Below are 22,616 nucleotides of genomic sequence, written 5' to 3'. Positions count from 1 at the left end.
TGTCAACTTCATGACATTTAATTAAACCAAGGCGCTGACTAATGTTACATTGAACTTGGCATCCATCTCAAATCTTTGGCACAAGTGACAAAAAAAAACAATAGAAATGACTGATTTGTGCAAAACAGCCTGTGTGCGCATGTTAGTATTGTTTTGCAATTTTTACCATTAAAATGACACAAAGTTGTTTGCAACTGCATCGCATCATAATGAAAGGTGTCTCATGTTTGGATGCTATATAGCGACATGAAAAGGGAGAACAAGGAGAAAATGATCATATTCCTCCCATTTAAAATCATTTATTCTGCTTTTAAAGGCATAATTCTAACCAATAATGACATACAGTGCTGCTAGGTTACGTCACACTGCATATACATTTGAAATTGCATGACAACCTACAGCACAGTTTAAAAAAAAAAAAAAAAAAAAAATCTAAAAGGTTATCGAAAAGAAAGAATGCAAATCAGTATAATTACATTCAGAATAAATTGACAAATGAGGGTGAAGTTGACGAACGTGGGTGATCGTGACGCTCTGTTTTTATTATGCAATGACTCATCCAGTGAAAATGAGCCAGTCGGAGCTTTTTAAACACGTCACTACTTCACAAGCAATACATAACCATGATGTATGATACATAAAGGTTCATCTCAATGAATCTGAATTAAAAAGTTTATTTCAGTACAGCTGTTCAATTAAAAAGTGAAACATGTATCAAACAGATTAAACACACAATGAAATACTTTCCACAAGGCCAATCCTATCTAATTACTGTATTAAAAATCCTTTTTGATTGTTTCTTATGAAACATTGTAATTTTTCAATATGGTGAATTGTTTTTGTTTAGTTTTTTTTGTTAAAATTAAGTAATAATTTGCTCTGTGTGTAGTGAATCGATAGAGTTTCACTTTTTCCACTATATTCTGGTTTATTAAAATCCACCTGTACATCTATGGGACAAATACAATAAAATAAAAAATAAAACACATACATATATGTGCAAATATTTCCAAATTAACGAGCACATGCAGCACATACCTTTAAAACAATATTTACAAATCACATTTTCAAAAGCATGTCCTATGTTACACATTTGACTAGAAAATTGATGACGTATGGAATTCAATACATTTGTTACACTGACGATTGGCAACTTGTTCAATCTATAAACATACTGCAACAAGTCGAGGTCTAAAACTTGTGAACCCCCAAAAAATTTTGAAATATATATTTCACAGGCACGTGTAAATAAAGCACTGCTTAGCCTCTATTCACGCAGACATCTGGCAAACTTTGCCAAGACACAGCAATATTTTCTTAGAAACCACTAAGAGTTGTCTTTGCAGTTTATTACTTGCAAGAAATGCGCACAGGAGTGCAGTTTACAGGCTCTTCTACTGTCCCACTCACACTAAACATTGAGCTGTCACATGATCACAAAAAAAATATTGTTCACAATTACAGTGGTGCCTTGACGAATTAGTTCCATGACAATGTTAATAACCCCAAACAAATAATCTCTCCCCATTGAAATGAATGGAAATATTTGTCACGTCTTTTTCAATAAGAAAATAGCCCTCTACAGTATTGTAATTTATAAGACTGTACAGTAGTAACGTAATAAAATAGAATGTGAAGAACATTTTGAGCATCATGATTTTATGCTTTAATTCGTTGTGTGGCTTCTTCTTGTATATACATACAGTATATGTTGTATACAAATGAAGGCTCAGCTGCTAAGAAGCTGCAGTAATATTTGTCTAGTAATGTGTAATTCTCTTTGTTTTATGTTTACTTTTCCAGTAATCTTGAACTGGGAATGGCAATAAACCGCCATCTGCCAAACTGCTGCTTGTCTCAAAAAACTCGCCACTTGTAAGTCGAAGCACCACAGTACTTGGAACAGGGACATTCAAAACAAACCTTGGATAAAGAGCCACGTGCTGCTTCACCAAGTCATGAGACACGACATGATCATCTGATCACGTGTAGAACAATTTCCATGACAATCGGAACCCAGCCAATGTGGGATATTGAAGGAAAGGAGAGGAGTGAATGTAATGGAAAATATGACATCGGTTATAGTATAACTTTTGTCAGTTGTGTTTCTTGGCCCTAAAACCCACATTTGAGTTAATTAGATTTTGATAGCTTCAAAGCTTGAGTTAATAAAAGGAGACTATTTAGTGTACAGAGGTTTTGTTTCCCCATTGTGCAAACGCATCAAAATGATTCCATCCATTTTCTGTATCGCTTCTCCTCACTAGGGTCGCGGGCGTGCTGGAGCCTATCCCAGCTATCTTTGGGCAAGAGACGGCGGGGTACACCCTGAACTGGTCACCAGCCAATCGCAGGGCACATATAAAAAAACAACCATTCACACTCACATTCACACCTTCGGGCAATTTACAGTCTTCAATCAACCTAACACGCATGTTTTTGCGATGTGGGAGGGAACCGGAGTACCCGGAAAAAACCCACGCAGGCACGGGGAGAACATGCAAACGTCACACAGGCGGGATAAGCAACCAGGATAAGCTGTGTTGAAGATGGATGGATGTGTGCAGTAAAAAATAGTTTTTACTCTTGTTGGTCAATCAGTACTTTTACTTAATACTTATGTACAGTGTGAGTACTTTTGACACCTCTGACTCTGGGCCTGTCACAATTTAAAAATCTCCCCAGGCATCCACAGCAATCACAGCCTGTCACGTTTGCTTATAAACAGGTATGCCACGGCAGGCATTGTGGGTAAATTAAACACATGGCTTTAGAAGAGTTGTAGGTGAAGTGAATTTGATACCAATACATATGCTTCCCATCTAACCCGCCGCCAAGTTGTGTTGTGCACTATTACGTAATGTCAGGTTTAGTTGCGCGCACCACATTTTACTATGGCCGACGAGAGGTTTCTCATCCGCACTGTGACTGCCGTGGCCAATGTTTTAACAATTTAACGATCTCGCAGGCATCCACGGCAATCACGGCCTTTCACATTTTCTTGTCCCATCCAGGCCGCATTGTCTCACTACCATATCGTTTTGTGCAACAGGGCTGCCGTGGGCCCCGGCAACATAGTGTAAACGTAGCCTTATGGCTCTGATACCTCTGGGTTGACTTCGTCCCCGCGATTCTGTGTCATTTATACAGCAACACAGATGAATGCTGGCTATTCAAGACAGTGTAAAAAGGGCTTTGAAGTCAATCTTTCTTGCTTGTTTCAAAACTGACAAAGGTCCTTCTGTTTCTCTCTGTAGTGACACATATTACAGGAGATGTGTTTAAATGTAGAAATAAGTGTCGGCCGTCTCTCCGCTCTCCCTCATCTCGCTCAGCTGCTTGTCGATGGATTCCTGCAGAGAGCCTAGCGAGAGTTCCAAGCCGGGACTGCTGGTCTCTTCCACCGGAGAGCCCTGAGAGAGCTCCAGGAGAACATCTGAGGGCTCAGCGTCCACCAGCTGCTCCCCGTCGCTGAGGTTCAGGCTGAATGCGCCTTTTGTCTCCGCAGCGCTTGTTTCCATGGTGACAGTTTCCAAGGCAACCTCGTCGGCAGGCGTGTCTCGGGCCGCAACGTCGGCAGCGGCGGTGTCGGCGTCTCCGACTTTAGAGGGCCTAAGAGAGGCCAGTCTCTCGATTTCCTGAACGAGTTCTTCGTTCTGCTTCTTCCACTGGCGGTACTTTGAGGTCGTCACTGTGGAACCTTCTAGAATTTTGTTGATCTGCTGTAATTCAGCTTCTTTGGCCTGGAGAACAACGAAGGGATTTACATCTACAGTATCTGTTTATCTGTTCTCCTACCGTTTATATCTATGGAAAGGGAGAGGCCAAAGTCATTTTTAGGGTAATTGTACTGTACACGTACAGTATCTGTATATGCTCAACAGTTTTTCCTTTTTCTTAACTATTTATCATTTATTTATTGTTCTGACAGTAAGGTCCCTTTAAAATAAAATACCTATTTTCATGCACTTAAAAAAAAACTGTATTTGGCAGATATTGTAGGCTATATCATATATTTGGATGTTTTTGTGTTTGTCAGTGGCCTAATGTAAAGCTATTTGACATCAATTAGTTTTTTTATTCATCCCAAAAACAATTACTTGATGAAAAAAACAATTGTTAGTTGCAGGCCTAACACATTTCAGTTAGATATAGATAGATAGAGATAGCTATAGATATACAGATATAGCTCATCTGAGATGGAATGACGCAAAATGGAAAAGCGCGCTGTGGTCTGACGAGTCCACATTTCAAATTATTTTTGGAAATCATGGACGTCATTTCCTCCTGGCCAAAGATGAAAAGGACCATCGGGATTGTTATCAGCGTAAATGTCACAACATATGCTGCCATCCAAGCAACGTCTTTTTCAGGGAAGTCCCTACTTTTTTCAACATGACAATGCCAATACACGTTTGTGGACGTGCTACAACAGCGTGGCTTAGTAGTAAATGTGTGCGAGTACTAGACCGGCCTGCCAGCAATCCAGACCTGTATCCCTTTGAAAATGTGTGGTGCATTGTGAAGCGCCAAATACGGCAACAGAGACACCGGACTGTTGAGCAACTAAAGTACATCAAGCAAGAATGGAAAAGAAGTGCACCTACAACAATTAGTGTCCTCGTTTCTCAAATACCTACTGAGTGTTGTTAAAATGAAAAGTGGTGTAACACAGTGGTAAACATGCCCCTGTCCCAGGTTTTTGGGAATGTGTTGCCGGCATCAAATTCAAAATATATATTTGTAAAAAAAAAAAAAAAAAAAAAAAGGAATTACATTCATCAGTTTGAACATTTAACAACAACATTTCTTTGTAGTGTATTCAATTGAATACAGGTTGAAAATGACAAATTGTATTCTTTTTTTTTTTTTGTACGTTTTACACAACAGCCCAACTTTGTTGGAATTGGGGTTCCGAGAAAAGATCTACTCTTTCATTTGATTGGGACGGTGCTTCATTTGGAACTATTTTCCAAGGGTCTCGAGAAGATCAGTCAAAATGCTCTAAAACGGATGGCAGGGAATGAGTTAATTTTGTATTTCTCTGTATGGTCTAAACTCGGATTTCCCTGCCTGTGCTGTACTGAGAAATATAGCATGCATATACTGTAGCTCAAGTTATTGCAGCTTAGCTGACACCATCTTTTACTTCTTAAAACAGCAACTTAGATCAGACTAAAACAACGGTACCTCTGCTGTGAAGTAGTCAACTCTATTGTGCTTCTATCACTTCCAGACACAATTCATCAACAATCAATTCCAATAAACTTACTGTACTGAATGGTTAAATGAACTTGGAGGGTGAAACCAGGCGTTAAAAGCACTGGTTTGATACCCCCATCACCCACACTCACCTTCAGGGTGCTCTGTAGGGCGCGGAGCGTGTGCACTTTCTCGTTGATGATGGGGTTCTTGTTGCGCCGGATGAACGACCTCCTGAAGTGGTCGTGCGTAAACGGTTGCTCGTGGCCCATCAGGGACACGCCTCCTTCCTTGATGTTGTTCAACATCTTGCCCATCTCGTCTTCTGGGATGACTGAAACAACCACACATTAAGTTTAGTCAACATTAGTCAGGAGCAGAAGTGACTCAAAGGATACCCATACCTTTGCTGCCCCTTGTTGAAGGACTTGGCAAAGCCACCTTAATATTGGTCATGCGCTTGGGGCGAGGCAAGGTGCTGGACTGCACTTTCTGTCACAGATCATCAACACCTGTTAAGACTAATTGTTTATAAATAATGTGTTTACTTTTGTGCACTGACCTTATTTCTCCTGCGGGGTGAAGGGGAGCCCTCATTCTCCGATTCTGTCTCACTGTAACACTCTGTGATTAAAAAATAATAATAATACATGTGCAGTCAAGTATTTTACCCAAATTTAATGTACATTGTTGCATCTGAAATGGATGTAGCACAAAACGTAGGAGACCAGTGAGAGATCAGTTATGTCTCGGGAAAAACTATCCAATAACACTTATATGGGCAGAATGTTTTTGCTGGTGTGCTGTGAGATTCGTTTATGTAAAATATGTGCCATGGCTCAATAAAGGTTGAAAAAAAAACAATGTATTAGACCACCTGCCATTAAAACAAAACCACAAACAAAAAAAAAACCCAGAAGAAAGTACCCGGGGCAATGTGGAGCTTTAATGCTGACTCCTTCGCTTTCAGGGAGATCTCAGCTTTTTACTCTTTGGAATGCAATTCCAAACTAAATTCACCTTTTTAGACACAAATTGGAGTCAGATTTTATTCATTCAATCACTAGAAAAAAAATGTTTAGGAATGCAAGTTAATAACTATCATTTGACATCTTAATCAGGAAATAATATCCAGGTAATAATCACATGCAGAGCTCGACAGACCTGTCATTAAAAAAATAACATTTCAGTGAGATCTCAGCGTTTAACAATTTTGAACAGGAATAAAGAATTGTTCTGCTTCCGGAATGCAAGTAAATAACTATAATATGACAATCCAGAAATAATAATGTGCTTTACTACTTTTTTGTAAAACAGAAAGGATAACAATAACAATGCTATTCAAGCATCAAAAATATCGTTTGGGTTAATGAGCTTCTACATATCGGTATACTAACCATTGCACAAACATAAAAAATGATGATGTTATGTTGAATTAAATGCTCTACAACGTCATCCATCCATCGATCCATTTTCTGAGCCGCTTCTCCTCACTAGGGTCGCAAGGCGTGCTGGAGCCTATTCCAGCTAACATCGGACGGGAAGCGGGGTACACCCTGAACCGGTTGCCAGCCAATCGCAGGGCACATACAAACAAACAACCATTCACACTCACAGTCACACCTACGGGCAATTTAGAGTCGTCAATTAACCTAGCATGCATGTTTTTGAGATGTGGGAGGAAACCAGAGTGCCCGGAGAAAACCCGCGCAGGCACGGGGAGAACATGCAAACTCCACAGAGGCGGGGCCGGGAATTGAACCCCAGTCCTTAGAATTGTGAGGCAGACGCTCTAACCAGTCGCCCACCGTGCCGCCCTCTACAACGTCATTTAAAATAAAACATTTATTAAGCGTGACGGTACCTTCTTCACTGTCTGGGCCTGGGCTCAGCTTTTTGTGCTTCTGAATGGCTGTGATGAGGCAGTTAATCCACCTATAGAAAATAACATTTTTAAAAAATTGTACCCAGTGAAAAACAAGTTCCTACTCACGGTGTCATGTTTTACTAATTCACAAAAAATGCCATCAATGTGCTAGGCATGATGGGCGTCGTGTGTAAAATTAACTGCAGGGGGCAGTGTACACTAACATTTAAGAGCTGACGCCTTTGACTAAATAAAAAAAAAAAAAAAAAGATATATTGTCAAATAAATTGTGGGCCCAACTTACTTGCTCATGTCGCTGACATTATCGGCTGCGAAGAAGAAGTTTTGAAATCGCTGATGGCACATTTTGAAAACACTTTGGAACAACAACAAGAACAATCACATGGAGAAGAATTAGAATTAATCACGTTGAGGATACACTGAACTAAACAAACATGTTTGTCCTTACTATTTCCTCTTGTGCTCGCCAGCGCTCTCTATGTTGTAACTGGCAACGTTGACCAAACCCTCCGCCTTCTCATCCTGAATAAAAGAGAATGTAAAGATGAGTCAAAATGGATGTTTTGGACAGCAGCACCTTTAATATTGAAACCAAAATGTTAAAGTATGATAATGAAGCTCAGATTTCATTCATTTTAGAAACAATTTTTCCCATGGAAAATAGAAATAATCCATGGCAACCAGAACACCTTCATTAAATGAAAAGTCAATGCCAATATAAAGTAAATTTTAATTCTTAACTGTCATTGTATAAAAAATAAAAAAACAATAATAAAGACTGATTGTATCTCATTATTAAATCCACTAGTAAGCTTTATATATACCATGTATGTTGATTTACTTTAAAACTGGTCAAGTTGAACTGCAACAATACAAGAGGGTAAAACATCCATAATCCATTTTCTATACCACTTGTCCTTCAATAGGGTCCAGGTAGTCACTGGACTGGATGCAGCCAATCGCAAGGCACTAAAACATTTAGGTGCAACCGCAACGTGATTTCAACTTTAGAGGTTCCGCAGCACATGACTATCTCTTTTCTCCTGATTGATTTGCACCTGTTGGCTGGTGTACCAGTAGAGGGACGGCCCCTTGAGGACGAACCAGAAGCGTTGCCACTTCTGGGCAATGAAGACGGTGCTCTCCTTCCTCTTCTTCCACAACCAGCCGTCGCAGTCGGGCAGCACCAGCTCTCGGCAGGACACGCGGCGTCGACTGAGGGACATCGTCATTCCTGGGATGAGATGAAATGAATGATCAATTTAAGTGATGTAAGCGGCTAGGAAACGATTGTAGTCTGGTATCTTCTCAAGACGGACCTTTGGTAGAACTCTTCTTTGTCTCTTGGTGTCCCTGAGAATAAACCAGAAATTGACGCAGTAGCCCAACATCTGTTAGCTTGATTCAAACATCTGGTGTTGTCTTCTTACCGTATGGCCCACCATTTCAGGACAGGAACTGACACTTGCTCTCTCCTGGTTAAGTGCCTGCAGTGAAGAACCTCTATAGAATTCGAAAGGGTGAAACGCTTCTTGGTGACGACGTCGTGTCTCTTCTCGGGGTGAGGCCCGGGGAAAGTCTCGAACCAGCCAAACTTTCAAACTCTCCTGGAAAACGCAAATGGAGGGATGTCACCCTAGACTTTTTGTGGCCAACTTGGAGAACATCAGAAAGGATCCAAGGGATTAACGTATAAAGAAATGACAACTGGAGGACTTGGAAGAAGGTTCCTAGTGTACCTACCTGAGACTGACAGTGACGATGCAGCGCCCTGCGGAGTGAGCCTGCCTTCGAGCTCCTTGTCGACAGACAGCTCTGACTCCTCCTGTCCCATAGGCTCCTCAATCACCTCTGGCCCTTGAACGGCTCTCCTGCACAGCAAAATGTACACAAACAAACCTTAAAAGACATCAAAGATAGTGTAGTGCTACTCAACGCTGATTAAAGAGGTAGAAAATGGATGGATGGATGACCTCAAAGGACAACGATGCATTAATCTGTTGGTTTTTAAATTTAATTCATTAGTATTGCATCTGGGTTTGAGATGTCCTTTTGTTGGGGGTCCTTCAATGCACTTTGTGCGCGTAAAGTGAAACTGAAAGTATGTTTCTCGCCAGATGCAACAACTAATAATAGCCTTTGTAATAATTTGCCAGTAATCCCTAACATTTACTGTTTTTAAATGCCAAAAAGTGAGTTTTATGACAAAGTGCTGGTGCGCATATTTGTTTGTCCATGTGTGATGTCACGTCAGTTTGTGCTAGCATGTTATTTAGGCTAGTATAACAACTAATTCTATCGATGAGCCACATGTGAAGGTGGTTTGTTTCTATCAGATACTGTAGTTTAACTACTAAATAGTTGTTTATGGAACATGGGTTCACAACTGCGTACAAGCTAGATGCATGGTGTTGGTACTTTATGATCCTTTCTATTTGAAGCGCTGTGCTGCCATCGAGTGGCATCTCTAAGCAATACAATACAAAACCCTTTTAGGGAGGTCCTCAATCATTCGCAGATTTTCGCTATTCGCTCCAGGGCTCGGTCCCTATACCTCACGAACACCAAGGGTTCACGTTACAGTCTGGATTAGTCGCCAATGAATCACATGGCACACATACAACAGCAACAGACAACCATTAACTGCATGGATTCATCGCCAGTCAATTGCAAGGGAGAAATGGAGACAATCACTCATTCCACCTTAAATTGGTCACCAGACAATCCCATGACACACATACAGACAATTTTCACTTCACCCTGGATCGATCGACAGTCAACCATAGAGCACAGATACAGACAACAGTTCATGACACCAAGTATCTGCTGTTGGTTAATTGCAGGGTACACATAGAGACTGATAATCATTCACTTAAGATAGAGATGACCATTCATTACACCCTGCATTGGGTCAAATGCAGGGCACACATACAGAGAACTGTTCACTGTACCCTGGAATTGGTCAAAATCATCAATAAAGAGTTTTCGAAATAATTAATAAAGAGTTTTAAAAAATGAAATGCCGAACTTTGCTTAGGGGTAAAGTTAACATGCTGTTCTTGCAGAAAGATTATTCCTCGCCTGGATGCTTCATCCCTCCTACTACATCCATTTATCAGGGACCATCTGTTCTTCATCACCTCTCACCGTCTCCTCTAGCCATCTCCATCACTCTCTTTCCTCCTTTCGGACCCATTTCTTTTCCCTCCTCGTCGGAATATTTTCTTTGTGTATCGCAAACTCCCTCAACTATTTATCTTCTTACACATGTCTTCCTGTCCTCTCGCTCCCCGTCAGTCGTGGCCCGTAGCTGTGCAGGGTGGAATTTATGGCATTTGCACTCTTATTTAACCTACTAAATCCTAGCAGATTAATGAGGTTAAAGTGTTACTAGGAGGTTCTAATACTAGCCTGCACTGTCTGCGAGCTGACATAGCTGCGCTATAAAAACAACAAGTAGCATACACCTAGAAGCCAGCTGACTCAAATAGCTTCTCACAACATAGCGTAGCTTTGTAATAAACAATTAGATGGCTAGTAACTTAATTAGCTGGCTAGTCATTTAGCTTGGTAAGTAGTGTTTTTTAAAATATTTTTTTTGTTTAACAACATTGCACCCAAATTGTAGGACAGTGCACCCCCACATATTCAGCGGTCACCATTCGCCAATTTGCGGATCAGCCGTTATTTTGTACAAATATTGCTTTGGCACCATCTTGGGACCAAGTAACTATGTTGACGTGGGGGGGAGGAGCTTCATAACCTTGTCTAGTTGAAGGCCATAGCCAAAGCCTTGTCTAGTAGAAAAATGTGCTTTACCGCCATCCTGTGGCATCAATAGGCAATTACAAACCTTTTTCAGTAGGCCTCAATTTCTCACAGCAGATGTTTTTTTTCATTCCGATTGAAGATTTCAGGTCAACTGTTTACATGTGAGGTGATCTATTGTGATCTGTTGTATACATGTGCACTACATTTAATCGGAACAGCCGTTTTATATTTACCACAGTAGTAGTTTTTTTTTTTTTTTACACATTCATTAAAGCAACAGCTTGATAAAAACAAGTTACAAGTAGTTCAAAACAAGTTCTTCATCGCACACAAGGTTTTGGTTGGAAGCCGCCATAATGCTAATTAGTTAATTACCTTTATCAAAAACAAGTATCATTTAGAGGTTACCTGAAAGACAGTGACCGGACGGAAGCTGCTACCCTCTCAAATATGGAGTGCCTCGAATTGTCCTCTTCCCCCTCTTCTTCCGAACTCTCCTCTTTGTAGTAGTCCTCCTCCTCCTTTAGACAGGACAGGGTTATCAGCACAAACACAAACGTGAGCTGTGTGTGAATGTTTGTTACTGTTGCAGGATCTTGACGTAACCGTCATGACAGTGCCGTTAGTGACAGAACTCTAAATGGGAATTTCCTAGGCTGGACACTACTGTTTGTGTAGGGCTTGCGTATTTTAAGTGCAGCAACAAAATGAATTTGCAGCATAACTGAATGATTAGCGTGGTTGAGTCCTTGAATGACCTGCAAAGAGAAGAAGTGTTGGCCCGGATTTCCGCGACACAGCGAGCCGGAAGACCTTTTTAGGACCAGAGTGACGCCGCTGGGATTCTCCCGTAACTTCTTCACGAGATTAGCCCTGCTCCAGCCCACCTAATGTAATAACAAAACACACACACAAACACGCACACACACAAGTGTGGTGACACAGCGATTCTGCAATAACGTATCAGAGCAGTAACTGAAGACTGAATTTGACACAGAATTCAGCGAAAGCAGGATATTTCTGTGTGCTCTCTCACATGGTGACAGTGCATCCTGCAATTACGTCACCATCTGGTGAAAAAATGGTGTCTACTACAGAAGATCCAAAATTCATTCGCCCTTGACTTTTACACAGAATGCAGCAGAAGCAAGATATTGCTTATGTCTGGTGTCAGCTCCACACCCGTGTATAATATAATACCACCTCAGAAGGCGAAAAATTACCGGGTAGTCTTCGCCCCCACCTACCTATGGAAGTCAGGCGGAAAAGTTGGTTTTATTACAAGCAGTAGCCTCTTTAGCACAGATATCCCATATTGCCGCATCAGAGCAGAAACACAACATACAGAATTGATCCACTTTTAGGATTTACACAGAACCCAACGAAAACAACTTCTATTGCAGACCGTAGCTTCTTTTACACAGAACATGAGAGCCGTAACAGAAGATCCAGAATTTATCTACCCTAGGCGGAATATTTTTGGCTAGGCAATCGGAGTTTCATAGGATTAAATATGTCCATGTGTTTTGTTTTTACTTGTTATTAAAGTTAAGGGAAGGGCACTTTTTTTCCTGCATGCAACGTGACTGACTTTTGCATTTTGTTTTTGTCATTACAGTTCAGACTGAGTGTTTCAATATAACAACTTTTTCTTTTTCACACTTGTATAACAGTTAAGAATGTTAAAAAGTGTGATATGGATCTGTGACTTATTATACTCCACATTATGTCTTTTGGGTTATTCATGCGTCATTAAGACTGAGTGTGTTATTGTTTTTAGATTTTTACTAACAGCAGTGGTTAATTCTTTTTTACGCTCTTATCACAGTAAAGGATGTTTTAAGTGTCATCTTAAGCTGTGCCTGAACACATTAGGTTTTATGATCGATTATTTCTCTTTTAGTGTTTGTATTTCCTATGGACAAAACTCACCACAATCTGGTTGTTGACTTTGATCACTTCATCTCCAGCTAAGATCTTTGCAACATCATTTGAAGGCTAAAGAATGATAAAAAATAATAATAAAAAAAGGGCACATAAGGACAACATAAGTGGCACGAGGGCATAGTAGAGAAAGTTGCAGAGTGGGGAGACATGATATAACTCATTGTTTTCTGATCCGACACCAGACGGTAAAACTTAAATATCACAAAACAGTTCATCAGAGTTTAGCTAGTAATATAATGAATTGAGACACTACATATATTATATCTTATACATTCATTAATTCACCTTGTAAACCAAAACAATGGGCCCAAACAACTCCAAGCCGTATTTAAAAAGGTCAAATTGTGATAAATATATGAGATATTTTTTGTGATAGTTGTTGACCTTCACCCACAGAGAGATCCAACTGTCCTTGTACCAGCTGATGATCACTACCCCCAGCCCTCAATCACTCCCCTGTTTAATTTACTGGCTCAATTAGCTTTGGTTTGCTCTGAAAACAAATCCACAGATTGTCCCTGATTTTGATCACTTCAATCAAAATTAGCAACCGCTCGTAGAGATTAATAAAGAGATGGAACCACAGTGCAAAGCTCTCCATTGTGATGCAGAGTGTAAAGTCGAAAGATAACAATTGAAAACTACGTATCGCATATCTGGCTTTTATGTCGCTGATCTCTGTATATGGGGCCCTCTTGGAATCCCTGTGTTTATCATCATTCTTCTGAAAAAGGAATCACCTTTTAGGGGTCTCAACATTCCCAAAAACGCACCAATTTTTAAGCACACGTATCCTGGTAAAATGTATTTATTTTTCAGATTCTGAATAAGAATCCACAAGATAGTTTAGCAATGCTAAAATGATAAGCATTTTTTTTCTTATGCCAGTGATTCTAAAAGTGTGGTACGTTTACGTCAGCAACTCTCTCCCGTTGACAAACCTTCCGCTGTCCGTGATCCAAAAGGTTTCTTTTTATTGTATTTAGTTTCTTTACAGCGGTTAACTTTAAGTTATTATACCACATTGTACAAATGTAGATTCAAAAGTAAATAAAGTGAATGTTGACAGTGTATAACACATTTATTTAAGTTTGTGCTTCCACTTGGCTCTGTGGAAAGAGGCAAGCTCATGCCAAAATTCATCTTTTAGTGTTAGAAGTTGAAATGAATGAGAATTGAAGGTTTTTAAAGATTGTTGTTATGGGGTGGTATAAGTTGCTGAGACAGTCTGACCTCTGCTGCCGTTCCGGTCACATAGTGGTTACTGGAGCCAATGGATGTTATCTCAATGCCCTGAAACAGACAAAGACAATGAAGGAGAAAATAAAACTCGCACGCACACACGCAGACTGGTAAACAAAGATGGAGCACTCAAAACAAACAACACACTCGCTGTGTGAAATATTGATGTCTGTCTCCAGATGTATTGACAGCTGGCTCGGTAATTAGCCATGAGCTTGCGCTGTTTTAGTACATTCCGCCATAAGAGCAAACTCATCTCACCCTGGGGACACAATCGATATGTTTCACATGGCTACACAAAGCAGAGTTACACTCCTTGCCAACTTTTTCAGACTGTTTTGCCACTAAAAGAGCACTCTTTATCACAGAAATGAAACATTTTTTAAAATGTGCTTAATTTTGTACTTTGCTAGAAAATCACAATAATAAGTCATTTCACTTACGACAATTTTAGTACCCATTCATCTCTATTTTAGTCATAGAAAGCTAATAATTTATCTCCAAGAGAAAACAAAGAAAATTTGTCAAAATTACTCTATATTCCAATTCCTTGTGAGAAGCTGCTGCCAAATAAATAAATGTCTGTTTGTGAAACTGAGTAAAATTAACAGATTCTATGTGTCTAAATCAAAGTCAAAATGAAATTATTCAATACAAACTATTTTTGTCAAATGTTTTTTTGTTTTTTTTAAAGAGCAGAATGTCTGAATATGTATGATGCAGATTACAAAGAGCGATCAGGAGTGTTATTATGATCATGCAGTAGGAAAGCCTGTCACTTAGTGAGAAGGGAAGGAAAGTGAACTGAATGGGATTCAGAAAATGATGCAGGAGTAAGATGCTTAAAGAGGCAAATGAGCGAAAAGGAGGTAAAATCGCTGCTTTTAGTGCATCAGCTGAAGCACAGTGTATTGTTCATCAGGTTTCATAAGACATGAGTGAGAGAAAAGAAGCAGACGATGACGTAAACTAACGTTGAAATAAGTTTGGTGTGTTTAAAGGTCAGCATGATGGAAAACTACACAATATTAAAAATTACCAGCTGATCTCCTGGTGAAGCGGGCACCAGGTCAACGCTCTCCAGCTGCGTGGTGTTGGTGAGTAGAGCCTTTGGGCTGCAGGTCAGGATCTCGTCGCACACTACCACCAATTGACGGCACTTTTCACACAAAAAATACCATGTAATGATAAAAAAGTGGGATAAAATAGGACACATTTGAAGCAACTTACCACAGAGATTATGTCCTTCTCCTTCTCGTAGACACTTGTAAGTTTCTGTTGGATGGGTAAAATGTCACACAGTCAATGTGTGTGTCATACAATGTTGCTGACTGATATTGGTAATGATATTGATTGGTAGTGTTTTGCGGAAATAGGGCAATCTCACAAAAAAAAAAAAGTAATTTCCTGTTCACCCCATGAATCAGTCACAACTGGTTTTATTACTGAAGCCTACGGGCAGGGCTATAGTTGGTGCATAATACAATGCTGTCTTGAGATACCAGTTTAATTCATTTAAATATGATCTGTGATATTCAAAATTCGGTATTCACAGATTTTTGGTGGGGAACCGATCCTCTGTTATTTGTTTAATAACATGACTGCAATGGCACCATCTGGTGGCATCTTGGTGCTGAGGACGCAATTTGAAGTGCGTTCTTTTGGGGGGCGTCAAGTACTCAATCTTCGCTACTGGCAGCAGACCTCAGTCCATATCGGCCACTGTACATTTCCACTCCTCCCCAAAGAACATGTTCTTCATGTTATCATTATACGGTGTTGTGTGTAGAATGAAAAGTGAAAAAGACGTTTATTCCATTTTGGAATAAAGCTGTTAACAACAAAATGTGTATTAATTATACATGTACAAACGCATACAGTATATGTAAACAGCCACTCACTTTCAAGTGCACTGCCTAAAAGTTGCTTTTGGATGGACAATGAGATCGAAAACATGAGAGGAGGAAAAGGATGGCTGTTTACACAACACAGACCACTCAATGAACTCCCAAGTGCAACACCACCCCTTTACTAAGCTCTTTCGCAAGCCCCTAATGAAATGTTGATCACATGAAGGTTTGTGAAGGGCAACTAATCTCTGTGAAATTGCAACAAACCATCCTCATTAGCAGGATTTCTTATTTTTTTTAAACTAATTACAAACTGCGATAGGAGCTATGACAGCCAGAGATACTCGTCTCTTTTTTTCCCCCAGCATTTCAACACTGAACATTCACACCTGAGACTGAAGATTATGCTGGGTTTTTTTCCCTCTCACATCACATCCACCACAGGAGGAAATGAGATGACTATGGCCACAGGTTCACAGAAAATAATGTTGTTCTCACATAGACAGTGACCATAACTAATGAGAGCCTGCAGCATGTTTCCACATTGCTATTTTTTTTTTTCACTGGGAGACTGCAACACACACAACTCAAGGTTTAACAATAAAACATGTCTCAGAGTGAGACTAGCAAAACCAAGGCCCAAAAGTCCCCCTTTTAAGTCCAGCCAATAAATGACTCCAAGCAAATCAATCACATTACACCAAAACGACACAATGGTACCCATTTTAATCGAGTTTGGAGTAGGGTTCTACTTAACAATAGTGTGGCTTGCTGTACCAGAAAAGGTGCTACATTATACTATATTATATATATTATATTTTTTTACCTTAATTTAGTAGGAAATGGTGCAAAAATACAGTTTGACTAATTTACAAGACGATAAACCATTGTTCATTCTTCAAGGCATACCAAAAAGCAGTAATGCAAAGTAACTAATATATTAGTCCAAAGGAACACATATTTGTCATATTTAAAAAAAAATAAAAGAAAAAGTCAAGGCATTGTCTTTCATGTGATTCAAATTAGTTTTGAAAAATGCAACCATCATTTTTTAAATTTAATATTTAAAAAAAAAACTGTTTTATAGTAATTATAATCTACTGGTATTTTAGTATTAAATAATTGTAAACGAAAAAATGAAGTCAATACAATAAAACAATGGTTAAAAATGTTGACTAATTTAAATATTAAAAAATATGTTTCACTCAAACATATGCAATTCCCATGGCATAAAAGCCCCAATCTTTACCTTTTCGTATTTACTGTATGTATGCATGCTAATTTGTTTAAAGGACCGACTATTTGAGTGGATATAAAGACAAGGTATTGTGTTATGTTGGGTTAGTAGCACAGTGTGTCCGCACGTGTATGTGTGTCTGTGTATGCCTTTGGTCCAAAGCTGATCTATCTGTGGTTGTCAAGGAAACAAAGTCAAGAAAAGAAAATAAGGCAACGCAAAAATAAGGCAACGCAAAAGACAAAACGCTTAATTTAAGGTTCAAATATGCAAAAACATTCGCCATATATTGATTTTTTTTTCTTCTTGCTTTACAGTCCAAAACAGTGTCATTAACCTCTGTTCTGTCGACCCGGAACAAGTTTACATTCATCAAATGTTTTGTATTTGCCAGCAGGTCAACAGCCAGCTATAAAAAGACTCGTGCTTGCACCAGCTTCTCATTTTTCCGCATGACTGTTTTACTTAACCTCTCTAAAGATTACACTTTTAAAGCTTGAATGAATCATTTAAATATATTCATATAACATCCAAGAGCTATACTTTGTCCCCAGGCTCACCTTACAGTTTGAAAGTATAATACACTTTAAAAGCCATCATGGTACATACAAATGAATGGGCATGAATTCATTTGTAATTTTTTTTTTTTTTCTGTGGCACCTTATCCAAGTTTTTGTGCTCTTTCTGGAACTCCCCAAGACGCCACAAAATGTAGCCAAAGCTGACAAAAAGAAAAGAAAAAACATTCACACTCACATTCGCACCTATGGTCAATTTAGAGTCTTCAATTAATCTAACGTTAATGTTTTCGGAATGGGGGAGGTAGCCGGCGTACGTGCAGAAAATCATAAAATCATACTATCAGATCCACATTGCGTAAAATGTAAAGCCTCCAATTAAACTTTTGAGCCAACATTCAGTTTCATAGTTCACAAAACCTTCAACCTTGGTTGTGCTTTTCCTTACTGGCTGAGCAATTTAAACGTAGTCTGAGCTCAAACCACAGCAGGCTCGAGAGACGGCTTACGTGGAACAAACACCAGCTGACTTCCTAACGCGGTGGCCCTCAGGCTGATGGAAGGCAACACAACACACATACTCGACTAAACAGGAAATAAGAGTCCTTTCTTTGGTGTCAAGCATGAGAAGCAGCTCTCCTGAGAGCCGTGACTGATAAAATGCTGTGCTACTGATGCGACTGATGTGTTTGTAACGCTTATCGGAACACACGCGCCAGCTGTAATGTGACTCACTCACACAGACAAGACATGCTACAAGTACATGTGTGTGGATGTGAATGAACACACACTTGCTGCACTCTTACAATGCAGCAATGACAGCTGCAAGAACTCATGAGATTAATCCCGTCTGTCGTTGCAATGACGTCTTTGATGAAGAGTTGTGAGTGTAGCATTATTTTTCAATAATCAATTGTATAATAAAATGGTGCCTTGACTTATGAGTTTAATTCGTTCTGTGACCACACTCGTAACTCAAAGTGCGCATATCTCAAATCATCAATTCTCACTGAAATTAATGCAAATGTCATTAATCCGTTCCATTTTCACAAAAAACTCCCAACAGAAGTTTTTGTAACGCATGTAAAATATTTTGTACTTTATATAAAAAAATGCAACAACACAATTGTGTTCATTCTGATTTCATGGTTCATTGCCCATTGACATTGTGCTCCTTCTGGTGTGCGCGCCTTGGCCACCAAGGGGCAGTATAATACAGAAATCATAATACATGAAGAGTTTCACAACTAAGTGACTCAGTAAGCTGCAGTAATAGTAATTTTTTGTAGAGGATAAGGAATAGATTACTTGTGAGTACTGTTATATTGTTTGCTTTCATATGTTGGTGCACTGTTTATATTAAAATATCCGTTGCTTAAAAGGGTTGCAACCTCTGCAACATCGATGCTAGTTTGGTTAGCCTGGTCTATGGCGTTTTGCATTGTGTGTTAGAATTAAGATGGCAGACTTTCATAAATTATGTGGTTTGATTAAATACACATTGTATTTTACATTTAATCGTCAACTGGAAACGGTAATAAACAGCTTCAACACACTTTCCCGCTATTACTGCAAAATTCCTATGGCAAAAAAACACGCACACATACCTGGAAAAAAGCCAAAGAAACAAAAAAATATATATATTTAATAATTGCTATAAAAATCGCAAACCAAACACTGAAGCCTGAAAAAAGGGACGCGCATAAATTATCTAAAACATGAGCATACAAAAACATACACACAGTCCCAAGAATCCAAAAAAGGAAGTGAGCGAACAATAGGCTGGCATTATAATGCACTGTGTACAGTGACTTATCATTGAGTTCTGATCTCACCACTAAGTCACCTTTAGTGCACTTCCAACTTGCGTGTGGAAAACATCCTCTGAGTCAGCTCCATTTCTCTCCTCCACACCACTGGTCAATAAGATACTGTTATTGTATCTTCACTCGAACACACTCATGCTCCTATTTTTGACACCAGATTTATTTATTTTTTGCGTTTCACCTCCTTATCAGTTGCATCATCATTTTCACAGCTGATGCAGCCATAAGGAATGGAATGAATCAGCAGTGACAAATTCCTGGGTGACGACAACAGCAACATCCAGGTTTTTGAAATGATCTGACAGGCCGGTATACATCTGTTACGTTCTGTAAACATTTGTTCCTTGTTGGAAATTTCAATCTGAAACCGCAGGTGAGCTGGAGTCTATGGCAGCTGACTTTAAGAGGCGGGGTACAACTTGGACTGGTCGCCAGTTGCGGCAGTTTTGCTTTCTTTGTATTTATTTATTGATAATTAAAAGCGGACTATTCAAGTTAGTCAATGTAGATTTTTTTAAATGACTCAACTGTCTGTAAAACGGTTAGGACATTAACCAAAAGTATTGTGCCATAGTTTTACACCTTCATTAGGTGTAGATTTTTTTTCCTAATGTTATACTTTCACATTCACCACTATTTCTCTCTGTGTTTAATACAATACAATAAGAAACTCACAAAAAACACGAGAACTACGACTGTTTCTATCAAGTACCACCTCAAAAAACACACAATGCAGAGGTTTTATTCCTAAAAAGTATATTTAATTGTAAGCTACTGTAACATTAAGCACAGTTTAAACATTAAAACTGCGCTTAAATATAGGAAAATTAAAAAAAAAAAAAAAGATTCAATTCAAATGTATTGCACATAGAAGTTAAATAAAAAACTAATCTAAATACTGTAAATGTTTGAAAACAAACTGATTATATGCGGATGTATTAAACTTAAAAGTTAAATGCAACTCAACTCTACTTAAATGTAATGTACTGGATCTAAAAATAAGTTTAAGTGACTGGAACATTATGCACAATTTGAATATTTAATTTGGTGTTTCTTTTGCGTACCCATACAGGAAGCCCACGGGCCACGAGTGGAACTAGTACCACACTTTGAGAATCACAGATCTACAGTATCTAATGTAAAAGCAGAGCATTATCCATTTAGAGAGATAGTAACAGTACCTACCGTGCCAGGCTGCAGTCCAGATCACGACATCAGGGCCTAAATTTAAACTCTTCTAAAATCTGATGGTCTTCCTTCTATCTTCCCACCTATTGTCTTCTCTGTGCTCTCTTTCTCTTATTGTTTTGTTAGTTCCTAAAGTCTGTCAGGCCCAAATGTCCCACATGTTAATAGTCTCTCCTTCCTGCTGCTGTGTTCACTATAACACACTCCCGGGGGAGTCAAAAGTCAGTAAGCAGTCACTGTGTAATCCCTCCTTTAAGTCCTCCTCCTTTGACAATGTCAATAAGTAACTGGCTCGCTCCCTCCACCATGAGGTGTAACAACACATCAGAGCTCTTCCTATCTGCTTTCCGTTTGACAGTCAATCCTTAAAGGACCTTGTGCTCCAATTTCTCCCCCACACCCTGAAAAACAAACCCCCCCCCCCCCCCCCCCCCCATCAGTCACATGTCCACTGTCCAGCCCTCCTCTGTCCTTAGTCTTCAAGGAACAAGCGCCTTCAAATATGCTAGGAATGCAGAGATAACGCATGTGAGGTGGGTTAAAGAAAAGGGGAGCTTGTGCTCCTGTTTGGTTTCAACAAGTTTTAGTTCCTCTACATTGAGAAAATCTTCCTCTTTTTAAATATATTTTAAAAAAACAATCACGTTTTTCTATCATGCATGCAAGAGAAGTGGAAAATAATTAACTGACATGCTGCTCAACAGGACAAACAGGAGTGGAATGACCTTTTTTCCCCCCCCTAATCGGACGGATAGAGACAGAGCCCCACCAGGAATAGCGAAAGTTGACAACCCCCGCCCCCCCCTAGAAAAAAATAAAAAAGGTATAATTGCCTAAATTAATAGTTTCAACAACGAATATACCACAAATCATGATTGCAAATGGTTGAATATCTTTTCAAACACATCTTAGGACATTACGCTTAAAAATAAATGCCTTGTTTGATTTGGGGAAAAATTTTACCGTCGGTGCGTGTGTACAAGTACTGTCCACGAACAACAGAGGCTAAACTTAGCTCCTCCACGATATACAAAGCATTTCTCTCAGACTTAATGTATCACTTTAACATACTTCCTTGACACCAATTCCTATCTAGACAGGGCTTTGGCACCATCTTGTGGCATTCTAGGGCATTTCAGTTAGGGTACAAATAATGTATCTGCTAACAGTTGGGGAAAGGTTCCACAGAAAAAGAACCCAAATAGCTGAAATCGTGAATCGTGAACAGCCAATAGGAGGCCAGAGGGGCATTACTGTAAAATCATAAATATACCAAGGCAGCATATGCTGGACTAATTGTCTGCATGTTTGTCTCAAAGTCCCAGGATTGAAATCTCGCCTGCAGCCTTCCTGTGTGGCGTTTTTATGTTCTCCCTGTGCTTGTGTGGTTTTTCGGGCAGTTTCCTACCACATTCCAAAAACATGCATGTTACGTTTGCTGAAAACTAAAAATTGTTTCTTTGGTTTGTGTCAATGGTTGTTCATCTATACCTGTAGCTCCCAATACATACACATATATATATACATACATATACACACACACATAAATATATATATATATATATACACACACATATATATATACACACACACACATATATATATATATATATATATATATATATATATATATATATATATATATATACATACATATATGTATACATACATATATGTATACATATATACATATATATACACACACACACACACACATGCATACATATATACATATGCATACACACGTATATATATATATATATATATATATATATATATATATAAACATACATACATACATACATATGAAGGACAAAGCAGAAGCTAGCTTCTGCTTCGTCCTTTGTGGTGCGTCCACTGTGGGCGCGATGCAGGAGTGGGGGTCGGAGTTATTATAGGGCACCCAGACCAGACTGCAGTTCCGTAGCTCCTCAATGAGAGTAGACT

At 39.2% G+C, this 22,616-nt stretch overlaps 1 protein-coding gene across 1 annotated transcript in view; it reads right to left on the bottom strand.

Annotated features, from left to right (window-relative positions):
- Nucleotides 1-290: 290 nt before the first annotated feature.
- Nucleotides 291-22,616, bottom strand: part of cnksr1 (connector enhancer of kinase suppressor of Ras 1) — a 30,094-nt gene continuing 7,768 nt past the window's right edge. Inside the window, 18 exon segments of the mRNA XM_061695753.1 lie at nucleotides 291-3,743; nucleotides 5,355-5,536; nucleotides 5,607-5,694; nucleotides 5,765-5,826; nucleotides 7,067-7,137; nucleotides 7,374-7,445; nucleotides 7,539-7,612; nucleotides 8,149-8,324; nucleotides 8,410-8,443; nucleotides 8,521-8,616; nucleotides 8,618-8,697; nucleotides 8,834-8,961; nucleotides 11,270-11,382; nucleotides 11,620-11,748; nucleotides 12,794-12,859; nucleotides 14,042-14,101; nucleotides 15,090-15,209; nucleotides 15,281-15,325. Of these exon segments, the coding sequence (XP_061551737.1) occupies nucleotides 3,282-3,743; nucleotides 5,355-5,536; nucleotides 5,607-5,694; nucleotides 5,765-5,826; nucleotides 7,067-7,137; nucleotides 7,374-7,445; nucleotides 7,539-7,612; nucleotides 8,149-8,324; nucleotides 8,410-8,443; nucleotides 8,521-8,616; nucleotides 8,618-8,697; nucleotides 8,834-8,961; nucleotides 11,270-11,382; nucleotides 11,620-11,748; nucleotides 12,794-12,859; nucleotides 14,042-14,101; nucleotides 15,090-15,209; nucleotides 15,281-15,325 (2,058 nt within the window). The 3' untranslated portion in view covers nucleotides 291-3,281.

Source organism: Phycodurus eques, chromosome 14 (assembly GCF_024500275.1).
Source record: "Phycodurus eques isolate BA_2022a chromosome 14, UOR_Pequ_1.1, whole genome shotgun sequence".
Classification (NCBI taxonomy): Eukaryota; Metazoa; Chordata; class Actinopteri; order Syngnathiformes; family Syngnathidae; genus Phycodurus; species Phycodurus eques.
This window is presented reverse-complemented; position numbering and strand designations above follow the sequence as displayed.